The sequence below is a fragment of the Salminus brasiliensis genome, chromosome 23 (genome assembly GCF_030463535.1).
Source record: "Salminus brasiliensis chromosome 23, fSalBra1.hap2, whole genome shotgun sequence".
In the NCBI taxonomy this organism is placed as follows: Eukaryota; Metazoa; Chordata; class Actinopteri; order Characiformes; family Bryconidae; genus Salminus; species Salminus brasiliensis.
This window is the reverse complement of record NC_132900.1, coordinates 28,438,879-28,458,662: the sequence shown is the minus strand read 5'-3', so window position 1 is coordinate 28,458,662 and position 19,784 is coordinate 28,438,879. Positions and strand designations below refer to the sequence as shown.

Below are 19,784 nucleotides of genomic sequence, written 5' to 3'. Positions count from 1 at the left end.
TTTGACCCTTTGGCCCATCTGTAGTAGTGCAGGCACCTTCAGCAAACTACTCTGGACGGCACACACAGGATACACGTGGACAAATACACCCCAGCAGCAGGCTAACGAAATCAGCAGTGAAGTGGAGCTCCAGTTCCTCTGGAGAGCCTCTGCTATAACAAGAATCTACGAGATGTATGGACGAGAGCTGCATTGAACCTATGGTCAGATCTAATGCTACGTTGGCACAAGAGGGATTAACTCAGAATTAGGCCGGTGGTATTAATGTTATGGCTGATCTGTGTATTTAAATGATTAATAATTGACTTCATTTGTATTATTATTTACTTTTGTTTTATAATTCTATTGAGATCATCCAAAGGTTTAGCTTTAGCGAGGTAGCCTGATTCCATCTACTCTTCTCGCCAGACAAGAAGATTGAGAAGAGAGCGAGGTGGAGGGATGGTTTGCGAGCATATGAGTGATACCATCTTTGTTTACCCCTCCTCTGAAATACATCCCATCTGTTATTTATTTATCCGCTAAATCCCTTCTCAAAGTTTTCCCGTAAGTTTCTCCCCTTCCCTCCTTTCCTCGATTGACATTCTGCTGGCTCCCACACCGCGGCAGTCATGTTGTCCATCCTGCAGCGCTCAACCCCTGCCAGACGCATGAGCTGGACTGAGCATGCTTTGGCTTGATGTCCAGTTAGATAAGACATCTTCAACATCCCATTGTTTTAATAACCTTGAGAGTCATCCAGCAGGAGGCAGTGTTTGTGGAGGCTATTCTCAAGCTAAACTGAATTCCATGGTAACTGCACCCGTCCCTGCAGTGCATGAGTCAACAGTCACTGTAACAGTAATACTTACACCATCAGCCATAACATTAAGACCATTAAGACAGGTGACGGGAATAGCTTTGATTATCTGGTTCCAGTGGCACCAGTCAAGAAGTGAGATCTACATATTAGGCATCCAGGTTCATCCAGGTTCAAAAACTGTGGTGGCTAGATGACCAAATTGGGTGATTTCCAAATCATCTCCAGGTCTTGCAGCAGTCAGTACCAGTATCAAAAGTGCTCCAAGGAAAGACAACCGGAGAAAAGCTGTAACAGGGTCATGGTCAACCAAGGCCTTATTGATGCCATCCTTGGAGACCCCAACTCACAACTACAGGACTTTCTAAAGGATCTGCTGCAAATATCTTGCCACGGGACACCTTCAGAGGTCTTGTGAAGTTCATGCCTTGATGGGTGGGTCAGAGCTGTTTCAGTAGCACGTGGGAGACCAACACACTATTAGGCAGGTGGGATTGTGGTTATGGCTGCTCACAGGTTTATTTATACAGTGGTGGAGATCAGAACCAGGCACTGTGATGTTTTATAGTCTAATGAGATTTATATGTAACATTGATGATAGTAAAATAGTGGTAAATCCCAAAAAACAAAGCTTTCTATAGGGTCTATTTTACGCCACAGCGCTCTGCATGTATCCCTCCATTCGGAACATATTTAAAAGTCCATTTTACCCTAAAAGCTCTTTCTAAACTATTAAAAAACGTGTCTCGGGTATCAGCCAAGCATATTTGTAAGCATTTATATTAAAGCTTTATGTGTGGGAGTTTTTAGAGGCATTTAATTCTAAAAATAAATTAAAAATGGATGTCTGGGTTCATTCACAAACACTGTAAACAATAAGACTCCTTAATTCTGTGCCTCTGATTAACACTGCGAACATCTTATCGATTTAATTATGAGGAAAAGTGTTGAAAATGTCACGTAATGCTCCTTTAAGACCGATATTGGGAAACGGGGGGAAATTAGTGCGCGGTGTTCTGCCGCCCCCGTGTGGAGCTTAGCGGCTCTACATCCAGCGAGCCGGTCGTGCTGAACCGGTTCACTCCGCTGTGGACTCGCTGACCCCGGCAGCAGCCTCGCTCGCTGTGCTGGAGTCTGCCTGCGCACAGCACACCCAGGTGCCGTGGACAAACGTGCGTTTTAACGCGTTCCGTCCTCGCCGTCCTTCCAAACACAGCCCTGCTCATCCCTCCCCAATCCGAGGCACCCCAGCTAACCCCTCATTTTTGAAGCCTCTTGCACTAAAACACACACGCCTGGTTTATGGCATCCCTGTCGCTTTAACGCTCCAGACGGAGCGCCCCATATGATTTTGGAGCTCCAATCACCACTTGCCCTCCGCCAAAGGCAGCCGCCGATCACTCTGCATGCAAACATGGCGAGAAAGAACCGACGTCCAAATCAAAGGACGCCGTTCAAATACAAGGAGTAGCCTTTCTGTTCATGGAGAGGAGCAGCACAAGTCCTGAGGAGGGGAAACGGAGCTCCTGCGCAGCAGCTAACGCCACTGGATCGCAATGGTAGCCGCTTTGAAGAGCCTCGCTCTGGTCGCTCTGTGAATTTGGGAATCCCGGTTAGGCCTCTGCGCCTCAGCCAGACCGATTTGCACCTTTCCCATCGCCGGTGTGAGGGCTGTGGCTGTGGCAGGGCAAGGCTAACCCACTGCTCACCTTGATGGTTCATCAGTGTCACAGCCTTTAGTACTGTGGAACTTCTGCTGGCGTTTGTCTTTGAGCTGTGCTCAGGCAGTGTGTGTGTGTGTGTGTGGCTGAGAGTGAGGGAGTGCGTCCAGGACTGTCCATAATTGGTCCTCCTGTAGCTTCAGATCCAGCTTCAGGTGGCCTGGCCCAGGTTTAGCCTGGTTCAGGTTCATCCTGGTTGGGTCTTCAGCCTAGTCAATAGATTTCGCAGCTTTTCCAGACTTTCAACTTCTCAGGGAACTTTTTGGAATTTTCTGTGTTTAGGAGAACAGTGAGTTCTGAAAGGGTGGACGATACAGCACACATCTGATCACGATCAATTTTTATAATATATATTCCGATATTTTTTTATCGGTTTTCTGAAGTGTGAAAGGTTGGGAGATACATCTATGATGTTTGTGTGGATTAACATCATAATCACTCCCTTACAGTTACATTTTTACTGGCAGTTGTTCTTTACATTGTGTCCAAATTTCACGAAGAATGGACCAATAGAAACGCTGTAATGTGCAATATATTAATGTTTAATAGGTTTTTTCTGTCTCTTATAAAGCTGCCCATTAGGAGTTATGATGTTTTCACCTGATAGTGACGGTATAGTTGCTGTGGTGTCTTAGGTGGTTGCTATGCTGTTGCTGAGCAGGTGCTATTGTGATCATTGTGGTTGCCATGCGGTTGCATGGTGTTCCTAAGCTGTTCCTAGTTCCTAGATGTCATGCTGTTGGAAAGCAGGTGCCATGGTGTCCCAGGTGGTTGCCTTGCAGTTGTTTAACAGTTGTATTAACCAGGTGGTTGCTATGCAGTTGCTAGGCTGTTGCTATGCTGTGGAACATGCTGTGGCCTATTAACTTTTATGATTCTTCATAAGTTACAAAATGCTGAGCTTCAGATAAGTCATTTGCTTTGAAGTGTTGATGGTAGACGCATGAAAGATCACAGGAATTATTGTTTATTTTTGTTCATATTTATTTTTATTTATGCTCCGATGCCCAATAAAACCTCCAGTGATTCCTGACAGGCATTTGTTACCAGTGTAATTTAAGAATAGCAGTTTTCTTAGAATGCACTGAATGTTTTCTGTGTTATTACTGAATAATAATAGTCAGTAATTAACATCACAGACACATTAAGAATATGGAAAATGATCATTATTATTAAGGATCATGCTAATTATTGTTTATTCCCTCTGGCCTAACTCCAGTAGGTAAGCCAAGAGTAGCCTGTTAGTTAAATGCAAGGTGTTCGGCCTAGTCCTGCTTAAAGAATAACAAAAGACAATATACTGATCAGCCATAACATTAGTACCATCTGCCAAATATTGAGTAGGTCCCCTTGTGCCACCACAGCGGACCTCTGAAGGTGTCCTGTGGTATCTGGCACCAAGACGTTAGGAGCAGGTGCTTTGGAAATGCTTCCAACACCAGCATCACCTTCAAGAACTGACTGTTCACTCGCTGCCTAATGTGTAGATCCCACACCTTGACAGATGAAGCCATTGTCGGTTGTACTAATGTTATGGCTGATCACTGTGTATAAATAGTACATAGATACTACAGTACATAACAATAGAGGATACATGCTAATCACTGCGTCCCTCTTTAGCTGATAGTGGAGAAGACTGCTGACCACCCATCCGTGGAGTACTCTGTGGTGGAGGATGTGGCCCTCCACTGTACCTTCCTGATGGACCGCCTGAATGAGCAGCGGCTGCTGCAGCCGGACCTGTGCGACGTGGACATTGTGCTGCTGCGCCACAAGACCACCTTCCAGGCCCACAAAGGCGTGCTGGCGGCCTACAGCCCCTTCTTCCACTCGCTCTTCGCCTCCAGCAAGGAGCTGCAGCGCGTGGAGCTGTCGCTGGAGGCGCTCCGGCCACAGGGCCTACTGCAGATCCTCAACTTCATCTACACCTCCAAGCTGCTGGTGAACAGCGGGAACGCGCAGGACGTGCTCCGCGCCGCCACCGTGCTGCAGATGAGCAACATCGCATCGTCCTGCCGAGAGCTGATGTCCCGTGGCTCACTGCATGCCCGGCCTGCCACCACCGCAGAGCAGCAGGACGCCAGCAGCAAAGCCTGGAGCAACGGCAACAGCAGCAGCGGAAGCTGCGGCTTGGCGGGCTCTGCTGGTAGGGCCGGGCAGTGCGGGTTTTTTTTGTGTGTTATTCAATGTCCAAATTTTGTCAGAGGTAAAAGTCAGAGACCACCCTTCATTTAGCTTTTGGACAAACAATGACACAGAAGTCTTAACATCTAACTCCAATATCAGATGTTTGACTGTTTAGAGCTCCACCTTTACCTTTGTTACAGCCTCCATCTTTCTCAGGAGACTCACGTCCAGTGTTTCTGCTGAAATTGGCAGGGAACCTAAGCTCAGTCCTGGAAGTTTAGGATAATTTTATGTTCATCATCTAAATCATCCCAAACACTTTCAATGATGTTGAGGTCTGGACTCTTGTTCTGATAGCAGCAGCAGCTTGAACAGCTTGATTTGTCTGTTCGCTCATCTCAGCAAGAGCTTCTTGATCAGCTGCACATTAGGGATGTCACAATATCAGAAATTTACTAGTTGATACCACAGAAATTCTATGTTTCTCCATAACTGGGGGACCCAGCGTCATCAACCGAGCATGTGGGCTGGCCGGTGATGCCGCACTGGCAGCGGTTTGAAAAGAGGCAGTGGCTGGCATTGCATGTTACAATCCCTAAAGGGCCAGTGTCTGGAGCATTGCTAGTGCTAAGTGGAGATACGAACAGGTGGGTTAATTGCCAGAACCAAATTGAGAGAAAAAGGGAATAATTCAACAAACAAATTATGAAAAAAGAAAAGTTTCAAGTGTTTATCTGATGGGGGCAGTGCTGGTGGATGACCAGGTCTTGTATCCTGCAGCATTTTTGGAAACTTCAGTTTTTTCATAGAATTTTAATAATATAATAATATTAATATATCTGTATCTTTTCAGAAATAGCTCCTGAATGATTTATGGTTTTGACTGAAAATTATATAAATAAAGGCTGATCTCTGACTTTTTGGCACGGTTCAATAAATAGAAAATATAGGGCCAGTTTCCAAGACTGGGATTAAGCCTAGTTATGGACTATATTTGGAAAAATCTCCATTCAGAATGCTGTGTAGTCTAAGGATAGCCTTAATCCCTCTCTGGGAAGCTTGCCCATAAAGTCTTGAGGAGCCAGACCAGCATAAAGATTTTGCACCGGTCCTTGTAAAATGACTGACCGACCCTCTCAGATTCAAGCGTCAAATGTTTGATTTAAAGAATTATTTGTTTCATGCCTTTGACCCAGGTTCCAGTTTCTACGTGGAGATCAAGCAGGAGCAGGACCCATCCAGCGCCAAGATCTTCGCAGGGAAAAGCGAGAGGAGCCCGTACGCTGTCCAGATTGGAGATGGGCAGGCGGGACAGGTGTGTAAGGTGGAGGGCAAAGTGGAGGCGACGAGGGACTCTGAAGACCTTGCAGCGTTCAACAGAGAGCAGATCATTGTGGAGCTCAATTTGAACAACCAGACCCTCAATGTATCCAAAGGTCTAGAGGGGGGCAGCTCGTCCCCTGCCGCGAATCCATCTGGCTTCGAGAAGATGGAGGAGAAGGACAACAGGGACTCGGTGGAAGAGGACGATCAAAGCGAAGTTGAGGACGAGGTGCTTGGAGGTACCAGTGAGGACGAGGTGGGGGAGGTGGCGCATTGTGACGTCAGTCTGCCCAAGTTCCTCCCTCAGAGACCCTGCAGGCAAGGGAGACACACCCCCATGGACACCATGGCGACAGTTGCTATGAGAACGAGCATGAGAGTGAAGCGGGGCTTGAGTGGAGGTGGGAGTGGTCGAGATGATGAAGAGTTAGAGGAAGAGGAGGGGTTTGGGCCGGATGCACCAGTGGAGGAAAGGCGGAGCTTTCCCTGCACGAGATGCCCGCGGGTCTTCACCAATGGCTGGGACATGGAGAAGCATGCGAGCATGGCACATAGTCACATGCAGGTGTGTGACAAGTGTGGCAAGCGCTTTCTGCTGAACAGTGAGCTGGTACTGCATCAGCAGACGGACTGTGAGAAGAACATTCAGGTACACACACATACACACACACACTGCTTAGCTGACCAGTATGAAATGTCTGTATAGGCCTCTCTGGAGCAGATAAACATGAACCTATTGGCACCATGCTGCCTAATGCCAGGTGTGGGCTAGAGGAAGGGTATAAAGCACCCCAACATTGAGCTGTGGAGCAGTGGAAGAACTGTGTTCTCTGGAATGATGGATAGTGCTCCATCCAATACTGTTGGGATGAGTTGAGGACCTCAGTAATGCTCTTGTCACTAAATATAATCAAATTCTCCTCCAGAATTTGGTAGAAAGCCTTTTTGCCTGGGCAGTAGAGACAGTTACTCCAGCAAAAGCAGGATAAACTCTTTTTAATACCCTTGGTTTTAGAAGAAATAAAGAATGAGCAGGTGTCCCCATACTGTTGTCCATATAGTGCATATAACAATGACACCTTAAACACATGAATAATTGCTGATCTGAGGCCGAGTACTATTTTCATCTCTCCCGCAGTGTCTCACATGTGGCAAAGACTTCAAGAAGCTTTGGTCCCTGCATGAGCACAATAAAATTGTCCATGGCTATGCCGAGAAGAAGTTCACCTGCGAGATATGCGAGAAAAAGTTCTTCACCATGGCTCATGTTCGCAAGCACATGATCGGTGAGTTACGCTAATGGTCTTTTGACTGTCCGGTTTCTTTAGTCTGGCTTCAGAAGTCTCCTAACCTGTTGTCTGTGCTTTCAGCTCACACAAAGGAGATGCCCTTCACCTGTGAGACGTGTGGGAAATCCTTCAAAAGGAGCATGTCTCTGAAAGTCCACTTCCTCCAGCATTCAGGAGAGAAGCCCTTCAGGTGTGAGGTAAAAGCATTCCCCTGGCTTTTCACAAAATCCCCCAAAATACATGCTGCTAAATGAACTAGTGGGGTTAAGCTGATTGTTGCGTGACGGTCGGACCTGTACGGCCTGGTGGGCCCGCAAATCCCACTGGTGGTTGGACCGTACTTCTTAAAGGATTAAAGATTTCATGAATCCGTGTTTTGCAGAACTGCAACGAGCGTTTCCAGTATAAGTACCAGCTGCGATCTCATATGAGCATCCACATCGGACACAAGCAGTTCATGTGCCAGTGGTGCGGCAAGGACTTCAACATGAAGCAGTACTTCGACGAGCACATGAAAACCCACACAGGTAAGATTTGCACACTCCGTTCAAGCCAGAACCATGAACCATTCAGTTCATTTGTGCTATAGCTTGTGTATAGCTTGGTCTCGAGCATATTGAGCGTGGCATAATTGCTGGCTGGCTTAGGCTGGATTTCTAGAACAGAGGATTTCCTGGTATTTTTACCACAGCAGAGTCTAGAGTTACTCACAATGGGGTACTAAAGAAAACACCTCCAGTGAGCGGCAGCTCTGCTGCTCTGCAGTTCTGCAGACAGAAACACCTTGTTGATGAGAGAGGTCAACAGACAATGATCAGACTGGTTGGAGCTGGCAGAAAGGCTTCAATAACTCAGATAACCACTCTGTCCGGCAACATACTCTGTACGTCCAACCTTGAATTGGATGAGTTACAACAGCAGAGGACTACGTCAGGTTCCACTTCTGTCAGCCGAGCACACAAAGCTGAGGCTGCAGTGGCTCAGCACAAGCTCACCAAAACATAACCTGGTGTGATGACTCTCGATTTCTGCTGAGGAACACAGATGGTAGGGTCAAACATTGGCACCATCAGCATGAATCCATGGACCCAACCTGCCTTGTGTGAACAGGCTATTTTGAGAGTTGAGGGAGGCCCTAGTCTGCATTTGTACAGTTTCCCTGCTGATGGTTTGCCTTTGCCTGTCCTAGGTGAAAAGCCGTACATTTGCGAGATCTGTGGCAAGAGCTTCACCAGCCGGCCCAACATGAAGCGGCACCGGCGCACTCACACCGGAGAGAAGCCATACCCGTGCGAGACGTGTGGCCAGCGCTTCCGCTTCTCCAACATGCTCAAAGCCCACCGAGAAAAGTGCTTTCCGGTCAACAACCCACCAGCCCCGGAGGCCCATCTCCCTGAGTATGACCCTGCCCCCATTACCAGTCAAGTTGCTACCAGTCAGGTCCCTTCATTTCCGGTGGAGACGGAGCCTTGTAAAGACTCCGGTGGCCTATCTGCTCATCCAGCAGCAGTATTGCCACAGTACCCCTCACACTCGCACCTGCTGGCACCTCTGTTCCCCACCGCAAGGACCGACTCTAGCGAGGCCTAGCTAATGTTCTGTGTTCCGTTCCAACTCCAGGTACTTCTTGTGTAACATGCTTTTATTTGTGTGTGTATTAGGGATGGGCATTTGCAGTATATGTCAAAAGTTGGACAGTGAATTGATCAGCCTTCAGAAAAGCATCATTGGCCGCTAACAGCATTTAGATATTAACTATTAAACATGTCCGTTAATTTAGGCTGCTACAGTAATTAACCTGTCTATGCCCCGCCCATTAATGCACTCATTTGCATTAACAGGTGGGGCAAGTTTGTAAGCATTTTCTCCCCAATTTGGATCACCAATCACCCAACCCGTACATATTCTCCCCCATCACATCACATTGCAATGCTCCCAACACTAGGAGGGTGAAGAACACATGCACAGCCAGCCAGGGCCTCTTTTCCTAACTGCCGCTGATGTGTTGGCACCAGCGCGTTCAGAGGAAAGAGCCATGTACCCAGCTCTGATGCATAAATCGGCAGACGCCAGTTCCGGCCAGCATCTACCCACCCTGGAGAGAGCTAAGTGGCACCGGGTGTCGATTGCTAGCAGCATGACCAGGATTCGAACTAGCAACCCTTTGGTCGTAGTGACAGCGCCTTATTCTGCTGGTTGAATTTGGACGTGCCAAAAACCATAGTGTGAAGGAAGTAGCAGAATCGGCAGGTGTATGGAAGCATACGGTCATACTGGTCTACCAGCAGCGGCAGAAATCCCAGTCTACAGGAAATTGCAAAGGCCTCCTCCCTGCAGTTCCTTGTGGAGTGTTCTTTCAAACATTGATGATGAAGAACCTGCGCTGACATCTAAAAGCAGTTCTTGCCTGCAAGCGAAGCCATTTTTTAATCACAAGCCGTCGAAACACATTGGCTGTCCCTGTCTGTCAGCTTTGTTTTTCGGCCAAACTTCTTTTGAGAATTTTCTGTAGACTGGAAATCTGCCCCTGCTGGTAGACCTGTATGACTGTCTGCTTCCACACACTTGTCAACTCAGCTACTTCCTTTTAAATGCAATCACGTCTGCTTTGCGACCCATTTTCCACACATCCAACAAGACACTCACTGCACTGTACCACCTATTCTCAGTGTCTGAGCCCGTCACACACCCCGCAGGTATTTATAGCCCCATCATCAAGTTATTACCAATCTTGTATAAACACACCAGATTACACTCTACAGGCCAGACTGGGAGTCTCAGGGGCTCAATATCAATAAGAGTCTTTGGGCAAGACTCCTAGTGCTATATCCACTACCCGCCTACCTCTGCAGCCTCATTCAGCTGTAAGTCGCTCTGGATAATGGTGTCAGCCAGATGCCATGGATTTAAATTACAGATCAGCTCCAAAAGCCTCAACCTCTGCATCCATCTCAACTGATCTCAAACGCTTAATTTTTCATGCTCATCCCTAACATGTGTGTATATAAACTCTGTACACCATCCATCTCTCCTGTTATGTAATCTGTACAGCTAGAGGGAAAACATTACGTCGTCTTTTTATAAAGTGAAAATCACCTGTGCCAATTTTGGTATTACCATATACATATACATATATATATATATATATCTCAAATGTAAAATATTACATAAAACAACTGACACTAAAACTAACCTTGAGGTATTTATGAAATTATAGCTCTATTTGCAGTATAAATATATATTCAGTATACTACAGAGTTCTAGCTATAGTTAATGACATCACTTGTCTAGCATCACAGATGTTTGACAGATGTTTTAGCATTTCACGAAAAGCCTACATTGAAATGCAGTCCTCATTCAACATGCAGTCTATAAACAACGTCTGGAAATGTGACCCGTATGATCGTGGAGTCTGTTTTCGTACTGAAGGTTTTTAAAGGATCAGTTTAGCGAAAAAAAAGCAGATTAGCGTTTGGTATCTGTTGTGTGCTCCTTTTGTTTACAATAGGAGATGCTAGGCTAACATTGCTAACAAACATGGGTCTCAGACGGTCACTATTTCCATTTTCTAAGTACATTCGCACAAATGTCTCAGTTTGCTCAAAGCGTCATTTCTTTACATTTTTTAAGAACAAACTTTAACAAATTTAAACGTTGGATTCAGGCCTTCGCCAGTTTCTTCTGTACAAAATGTACGATGTATTTCTTTTGCTTCAGAAATCTACTGAAAAGCTACACGAACTAGTCGCAAAACTTTCAAATAGAACTACAATGCGCAGAGTGATGCCATACAGCAAACTGTCCTGAGGCAAAAGTAGCTCCAGTTTCTTACGATTTTGACTGCTATTCATCTCCGAGGGGTTTATTTTTGTGTTTATCGACTAAAGTAGGTCAATCCATCTTCTAAACCACATGATTCTGTCTGTTTAAAACAACTGAAGACCTAAACAGAGATGAGATTGGTGACAGTCTGAGACCAGTGTTTGTTAGCAACGTTAGCCTAGCATCTCCCATTCTGAACGTAAGAAGCAAATGTCAGATACCAAACCTGTCTTGGCTGTTTGACTGCATGTGGTGGCAGCGGTCAATCATGTTCATTTGATTGGTCGCCAAACTATTCCTTTAAAAGTGAATGATTGTAACTGGGGGTTTGTGCTTTATGGAGTTGGTGGAGATGTGCTCAGAAGGAGGTGAAGGTCAAGTTTCAGATAAAAAGGATGGATTTTCCTTTTCGTTTTTCTTTTTGACACAAAATTGATTCCAGTGTTTTCCACTGAAATGTTTATAATGGTCTATAAATGTAGCTGTTTATCCAGGCAACATCCAGGCAAGTTCAGTATTTTTGATTGTATTTGTCAGCTGTTATTTTTTGTGATGATTGTTTTCCTGATCTTGAACTGATCCCGATACCTGCTATCAGATCAGTGCCCTCTCTGGCTTGCTCAAAGTTTCCTGCACCTTATTATAAGCATTTCTGTATTGTTGGGGTTGGTGTTTGGCTAAGAATGCGAAGGACTATCTTTAACACCAGGGCCAAGGCAATTTCAATCTACCCCACATTCCTCAAAGCAGACTGGAGTTAAATAGTACTAAATGCATCTACTTTTATTCAGTACTAATATTTTTTTATTTAGAGTTTTCTTGCTGGCTGTTAAATGGATGTAGCTATGTGTAATGTGGTGCAGTAAGTCCGTTCTGTTTGAATGTGAAGGACGTTACGGGGTTGATAACCAGCATGCAGAGCACGTGGGGCCTAGTGAAGTGCAGGCAGGGCAGAAAGAAGCCAATCAGAGGCAATTAATTACAATTTTGCTGTTCCAATGTTGGCTATTGTGCCCTCTAGAGGTTGGGAATTTCTCAGTTGATGATAAAATACAGGGGATTTTACTCACTCTTACATTGTGGTGGGCCACAATCTTCTGATTGTGGATGCACCCTCCACTGGTTGCCGCCCACCAAAATGTAATAGTGGAAGAAATCTATCTCATCTAAAATCTATTTAATTATTAATTGAGAAAATTTTAACCTCTAGAGGGCGTATCAGCCAGGGCTGCAACAGCAAAAGCGTGATTTTCTGCAAAACTCATGGAGCATTAATGAATTAATTAAAATTTAAATTAAGAAGTCATTGTTTTATCAGTCTATTCATTAGTTAGTTCTGCTCCCCCCATTAACAGGCTCTAGAGGGTGCTAGAGGGCGTACTAGCCAGGGTTTGAATAGGATTGGACCAGCAAAATTGTCATAAATAATTTGTGTGTGTGTGTGTGTGCGCGCAACAACACATAAAGCAGAACAGCCTCTGATTGGCTGCTTTCTACCCTGTCTGCTCTTCACTAGGCAGCCACACGCTGGATATTAACCCCGTATTGTGCATTTTTGTAGCACCTTTTACAGAACACTAACATTCAGTGTTCCTACAACTGGTGTATAATCTGTAAAATCAGGCCCAACCAATCCAGGCAGGTCCATTAATATTTGAACAGATGTGGTGGTGTCACTGTCCAAATACTTATGGACCTGACTGTAGTTTATGTGACTCCCCAGGCAGAAACCTGAGAGCCACTGCAGTAGGCACTTTAAAATAGCTGTTTTACCATGTGCTGTACCCAGTTATGTGTTTCACTAGTCTGGTAAACCATTGGTTCTCAAACCCTGATCCTAAAGGACCCCCTGCCCTGCACATTCAGTGGTTTTCCTGCACTAAGACACAACCTTCGTTTCAGAAAGGGCTTGTAAATTAGCTGATTAGTTGAATTAGCAGGAGTGTTGGGAGGAGGGTAAACAGGGGGTTCTCCAGGGAACCACTGTTGTAGCCCAGATACAAATGTAGTAGCAGAACATGGAGCAGATGTGCTCTATACGATTTTCCAGATTTTGACCTTTGGACTTCCCTTCTTATAAGCTTATAATGGTCAAACTGTTGCAATCAGTAATCTATGTGTACTTCAAACAAAGGCCTGTACTGTTTGTGGGGAATTCCACCATCTTCATCTTCACCATTTGTGAAGATCAGTCATTCCGAGTGGGGTTTGGTGTGAAATGGTTCATTTATGTAGAGAAACCTACCGACTCTAATCGCTTTACTGTGCTGGTGAATGGACCAGCACTGACCAGGGGTCCCCCTATTTCCAACACAAATACAGCCATTGTATTTGCTATCCAGTAAACCTACATGTGTCTTGTGTGTAATTTAAATATTTTTATATGTAATGCTGACAATGTTAAAATAGTGCTAAATCTAAAATAAAAATTTAATTCAGGGACTATTTTGCCTCACAGCGCCCTGCATATATCCCTCCACCACAAATTGATTTTATGAATGATGCATTTTAGGCCCAAAATATTCTTAAAAACTATTCTAAAACAATGTCTCAAGCTAAATACACCATTTACATTTTCAATTTGGTGTGAAAACTGCAATTTTTTTTAGACGCGCTAAACTCTTGAGGCGTCTGGTTCCATTCACTGCCACTGTGAACAAATCTGACTCGGTGAGTTTCTCGAAAACGAAGCATTTCACACCAAACCACTCTGAAGGACTTCGTTCACATCCTAACCATGTAAATAAGCAGACATTTTGCATGGTCGTTGGATTTCCCCTTTAAGCCTAGCTGCTAGGAAGTATAATCCTATGCCATGAGTGGTTCATTTTTGCTGCTTTATCAGTTCTGGGTGGGAAATGTGATGGGGAAAAAAGGCTCAGTATGTAAACTGTTGGTTGGTTTGTTGTGTTTCGTTAATGTCAACCAGTTCCCTGTCAATAACGCTATTAGATAAGGTGAGAAAATGGACAGTTTGAGGTGTTTCTGTAGTGATGCTGGTACGTCCGAAGTTACTGTTGTGTTGTTACATGAAAGGAAACCATTTGTAGAGAGGATCGAACCTAAAGGTGATGTTTATACTGGTCTGTATTCCGTCTGCTACTGTCCTCCTGTCCTGTTACATCTGTAGAAACCTAACGGGACGCCCATCCTTGTTTATTCCAGAAATAATTACGTCTGTTTTTTTGTTATTGATCAGCACTAAATGCTCTGTTCTTTCATTTTCATTAGTTTACACATATTAAGACTGTCAGTGTCATTCATATTATTCATGCAGGTTTTATGGATGGCATACGGATATATATATATATCTGTATTTCCACCAGCTTTCTGTATTTCCGTCTGTTTGTGATGTCAGTACACACATTGTAACCCTTCGTTACTTTTGAGTTGTTGTTTTTTTCATCTTCCAATCCAGCATAACTCAAATAAAGGTGTTAACAATACAAATACACTTTCCTGCGGCCCACAAGTTCACCCAGAGTTCACGTTTCCACGCTGTGAGATCCTGCAGCACTGTAGTGGTCCATTCTTTGTCTCCCCCTGCTGGCCGGCCTTTGCAACCAGTCTGTCCAAGAAGTCTGTCCAGTAACTTCAGAAAATAGGTGCACTAAAATGTGATCATTGAAGCTTCTTGTTGTTGTGGTCAGGTTAAACACACACGTACACACACACCAAAAAAAAACCTGTATGTACAGTCTAAGTCCGTTAGCTTGTGCCGTTGATCACATCTTGGTAAGTCGCAAAGCATTGAGGTGCACTCCTAATACTGTGGCTCCTTCAGCGTAGCCGATTTCCCTCAGCATCCCGTTCCAGCAGTTCTCCTCTTCATCAAACCTGTGAGGCACAGTTCATCATAGTGTTAATACACTACGCTACACTACAACGATCAGCCAGTACATTAAAACCACCTGCCTATGCAGTATATGGCATGTTTTGTTAGACTTCACAAGACCTCTGAAGGTGTTCTGTGGTATATGGTACCAAGATCAGTGTTAGCACTTAATCAAAGTCCTGTACGCTGTGCATTGGAAATGCAGGGTCACCGGTTGGTTGTTTCTCCTTGGAGCACTTGTGGAACATCCCACAAGACCTACCTGATGTTTTGGAGATGTTCTGACCCAGTCTAGCTACCCCAATGCCCATTTCCCTCTGCTTCCAACACAAGAACTGGTCAAGACCGTTCACTTGCTACCTACCTTTTGACAGGTGACATTGGTACCAGATAATGTAATTAATTTCACTGATTAGTGGTTTTAATGTTCTGGCTGATCTATCATCATACATACAGAGTACATACAGCCCTCCATGGCCCCCTGGTTTATACCAGACACGGACCTCCAGATATCATTCATCTCTGTGGGTTCCATCTTCTCGGTGGTGTCGTTGGGCATCATGGCGAAGCCTCCAACAGCGTACAGACACCCAGCCAGCTCAGTCAGGTTCAGGGAGCTTCTCTCCTGGGGGAACTCGGTGAACTCTGACCACCTGTAACGTCAGACAGATGGCAGATCTTTTTTAAGGGATCCCATGGAAACGTTGGAGGTCAACGTTAAGGTCATTAAGATAAGGCCGCCAGAGCACTAGACGAGTGTAACTCACGTGTTGCTGGCAATGTCGTACACCTCTGAGCTGCTGGTCAGGCCGCTGTCTGTGACCCCAGTGACCACGTAGATCTTGTTCTTGTGGGTGGCGACGCCAAACAGAGAGCGGGCAGTTTTCATGGGGGCCAGCTCCTTCCACTCAAACTTGGTGGGGTTGTAGACACACACTCTCCGTAGGCACTTCCTTTCACATAACAGAAAGCACTTTAGGTGAGGGCATGACCTCCAAATACACTCTAAGCAGAATTCAAGGTTCTATATGTAGTACTGAAAGACGGCCATTTTTTCATTAATTTCAACCATTTAAACCTTCAAAGGGGTTTGAGAGATACAGTGTTTCCACACAGAACCACTGCCTTTACTTAAGACCCTATGAAGAACCCCTTCAGCCCCTTTCAACTGTTAAAGAACACTATGTACAGTATGCTCACTACGTTCTAAGTAACAAGAGTTCTTTATAGTTTCTATATATCTTGGTGGCATTTGGAACCTTCAAAGGTTCCTTAAAAACCATCTAAAAGAGGGTTTCCTTGTATATAAAGAACCATGTAACCAGGCAAAGAACCATTAAATCTTTCAAAGTGTTCTTTGAGAGGTCATGGTTCTTCATTGCAACATTGCCTTCACTTAGGAACCTACAAGGAACCCTCTTTTCTAAGATGGTAGGTTGTTACAGTGCACTATGAACAGTATGTTCAAAGTGTCCTCAAGGAACCTTTGGAGGTTCTTCAGTTTAAAACTGACTTATGGTGCTTTTAAGGAACATACAGTGTTTTTTTAGAAGAACAAGTGTACTTAAAGGGCTGAAGAATCCCCAAAAGGTCTCAAAGACGTGTAATAGTGGTACATTCTAAAAAAAGGGTTATTTAATTCTTCGAAAGATTTCTTTGAGGTTCTTTAAGAAACCCTCTAAAAGAGTTTTACTTGTATAAGAAGAACTATTAGCCTGGCGGAGCCCAGTTGTGAAGGATCAGGTTCAGTATGGAACCACTGCTTTTATTAAGGAACCCTTGAAGAAGCCCGCCTTTTTTAAGGATGTTCCATTTAAAAGTTGGATCTTATTATCCAAACTTTTGAACGGTAGTGTTTTAGTTCTGGGAGTTCTTCATCTAAAAATGCTCAGGAACGCTGCTGGCTCAGTACCAACTGCACAGTGCCAAGAGGCGGCCCTGGCTGTACAATAAAGAATGGACAATGAAGACAGACGCACTTGCTTTCGGACTTTCCTCCCAGTACGTAGACGAGCCCATTATGGGAGACGGTGCCGTGCCCGTAGACTGTGTATGGAAGAGGGTCTGACTCTCCCCATTTGAATGATCTGTAAGAAGAACAAACACAGCGATATTCAAAACTCGTGAAGAGGTTTCATCACGATCTACGGCCTACGTACTGGAATTGGACGAGAAATCGATTGATGGGACGTTTATTCTATTAGTAAGAAGACACAGCGGCTTTACTCACTGCCTGTCGTAGATCATCACAGAGTCTAATGCGCGTTCTCCCTCTTTCAGCTCCTTTCCACCCACAACAAAGATGGAATTCTGGGCCTCGGCCAGCCCGAAGAGGCAGCGGGGGTTGGGCAGAGAGGGCATCCCAAGCCATTCACAGCTCATGGGGTCAAACTGGCCGAGAGAGAAGAGGAGACGGCGTACGGCATACAAATTAGCTTTGCTGTTCTTCCCTGTGAACATTTGCATCCCTCTACTTCCAAGCTGGGTACAACAACGATTATCTGTGACATTTAGAACAAGGTAATGGCATCAAAGTAAATCGGGATAAATATAGACAATAATGACAGATGAGCTACAGCTGTTTTCATAGCATGTTAGTCCCTGATGAGCCATGGATGAGTCACCATGTGTTTAGAGCCTGTGATGCATGGCATAGTATATGTATTTGTGATGCAGACAAAATTAGGGATGGTACAAGATGCGGAATAAGACGAGTAATAGCTTTCCCATGACGTTACCTGTAGGAAGTAAGAGCTGAAGGGGTTCTCTGTGTTCTGCTCGTTGTATACAAGACCTCCAGCCACAAAGATCTGATTCTCCTTGGTTACCAAACTGCAGTGGTTTTTGGGGATCTCGGTTGACGAGGACGCCAGGTAGCATTCATTTTCAGCAGGGTCATAGGCAACTGTCCCCGTGTTACTAATCATCAGAATTAGGTCCGTTTGAAACATCCCGAAACGCGGGTTGTTGTTCAGGATCCCTGGAAGCAGGCCCTCTTCCTCCTCATCCCAGTCTTCTTCCTCCCCAGCCTCTGCAGCTCCTGCCTTCTTGCTTGATGACTTTTGGGCCTTAGGCATCAGCCCTTTTTGCGCATCCTTGATTAGCTGCAGCTCTTTCTTGATCTCCTGGTTGGGTCTGATCAACTTGTGCCCCTCGACTTTCTCCTTGAAGTAAACTGGAGGCATCAGGCGGAACCGCACGCAGTGCAGGAGGTCTGGCAGGTCCTTCAGCCGCTCCCTCGGATCGTACTCGACCCATTCCATCAGAGCCTCAAAGACCGTCTCTTCTTTCTCCACATTCAGGGAATCGCAGGTAATGATGGCGGCCAGTTCCGCAGAGCCCAGCTGGTGGAAGTCCTGGTCCCGGACGATGAGCTCAAAGCGGTCGCAGACGAAGTCCCGCGCTTTGGCGGCCAGCCTAGGGCACTCCAGGAGCAACCCCAGCCTCAAGATGGCCAGGCAGTTGCTCAGGACCATCTTCTGCTCCAGGTAAGACATGCAGACACTGAAGATCGAAGGAATCTGGTACATGTTAGCCACCGTGAAGATGTCCTGGACATTCTGCTCGGTCAGGTTGATGTCAGAAGTGTAGATGTACCTCAGGATCATGCCCATGATGCTCGGTTCCACATCTTGCAGCACAACCTCTCGTTTCTTGCTCTCTTCCATGTCGGAGAGGAACATGGCTTTGAAGTAGGGGCTGCTAGCAGCCAGCACCAGCCTGTGGCATGGGAACTCCCGGTCCTTGATCTTCAGGACGCAGTCCACAAACTTGTCGTTCTCCAGGAGTTCACAGAGCCCATCTTGCAGGAGGGTCTGCTGGAACATCCGTGGCTCCGTCACTGGGTCCACTGGCTCGGCGGCCATCTTGTCAAAGTTTTCCTGGCGCGTTAGCGAGATATGGCAAGTAGGAGGGTCTGTGTCTCCTCTCCCACTGCTGGACTGATTGTATTAACTGCGTGACCCAAAGAGAGAGAAATGGAGGCTGGCGACGTGGTGTGGCTTCTCCTATCAGCTGTCATGGGCCGTCAGCGGTGTGTTTATTTTTAGGCCTGAGCAAAGCTGTGGGACTCACATTTGGAGTGGCTGACATTTGAGTCTTCTTATCTTGGTCCCTCCCCCGCCTCCTCCGCCATCTTTACCACATGGCCACATCGACAGCTGACGTGTTGCCAAAGAAGACCATCACAACAGTGTTTTTGTCGGGAGGGTACACAGTTGACGGGTCTTCTAAATGAGGAAAGTACAACAGACCAACAGATCAGATCAGATCTATGTACAGAACATCCTGCCGTTACTGACCAGGAGACTGTTGAAGACTGTTGGCAGGTTATATAGAAACCTCAGCACCTCATAATGCAGATTTACATGAGATTATTTATAAAGTATTACGTACAGTAAATACACTGCAGTGTTGACAAAGCACTCTTTCCATTGTTCTATGACCCAGCCAAAAAATCAGTGGCTGGTGGAAGGTACAGACTTATTGACTGACCTTGTTGTTTTGCCTGTGGTACACACAGTCCGACGTAGGGCATTCTCACTGAAGCATTTGTCCATATTGAATCATGTGACAGAATAATACAAAAACGTGTCAGTTAATCCTCTCAGGGAGGATAACAAGGGTAACTGCAGTTCACAGGCTGAGCCCAGTGGTGTAGTATCCAAATTTCTGTCATTTCTCCCTTGTGGTGACACTGCTTTTTGAAAGGGCCTCCAGTATAAATGAAAGAGTTTCAGGTCATACAAATAAATTAATTTAAGGGCCAGAATCGAGCCATTGTTGTAAACATGCCTACATTTAGCAGACGGCTTCACCATTCAATTAGAAAATGTCCTTAGCTTTAAGTTAGGCCAGAATCCAAAGAT

General features: G+C 45.4%; 2 protein-coding genes across 2 annotated transcripts; one reads left to right on the top strand and one right to left on the bottom strand.

Moving 5' to 3' along the window:
* The first annotated feature begins 2,167 nt into the window (after positions 1-2,167).
* Positions 2,168-14,531, top strand: zbtb47a (zinc finger and BTB domain containing 47a). The gene is made up of 7 exons (XM_072668577.1): positions 2,168-2,358; positions 4,141-4,666; positions 5,844-6,619; positions 7,109-7,256; positions 7,341-7,456; positions 7,642-7,786; positions 8,449-14,531. Exons 1-7 carry the CDS (start codon positions 2,356-2,358, stop codon positions 8,847-8,849), a joined length of 2,115 nt encoding a protein of 704 aa, XP_072524678.1. The 5' UTR covers positions 2,168-2,355; the 3' UTR covers positions 8,850-14,531.
* Positions 14,336-18,842, bottom strand: klhl40a (kelch-like family member 40a). Its single transcript, XM_072668578.1, has 6 exons — positions 17,655-18,842; positions 17,147-17,307; positions 16,896-17,003; positions 15,684-15,869; positions 15,420-15,569; positions 14,336-14,918 (listed from the first exon to the last, which is right to left on the bottom strand). The coding sequence occupies exons 1-6, from the start codon at positions 18,780-18,782 to the stop codon at positions 14,807-14,809; spliced, it is 1,845 nt and encodes a 614-aa protein (XP_072524679.1). The 5' UTR covers positions 18,783-18,842; the 3' UTR covers positions 14,336-14,806.
* Between the last annotated feature and the right edge of the window lie 942 nt (positions 18,843-19,784).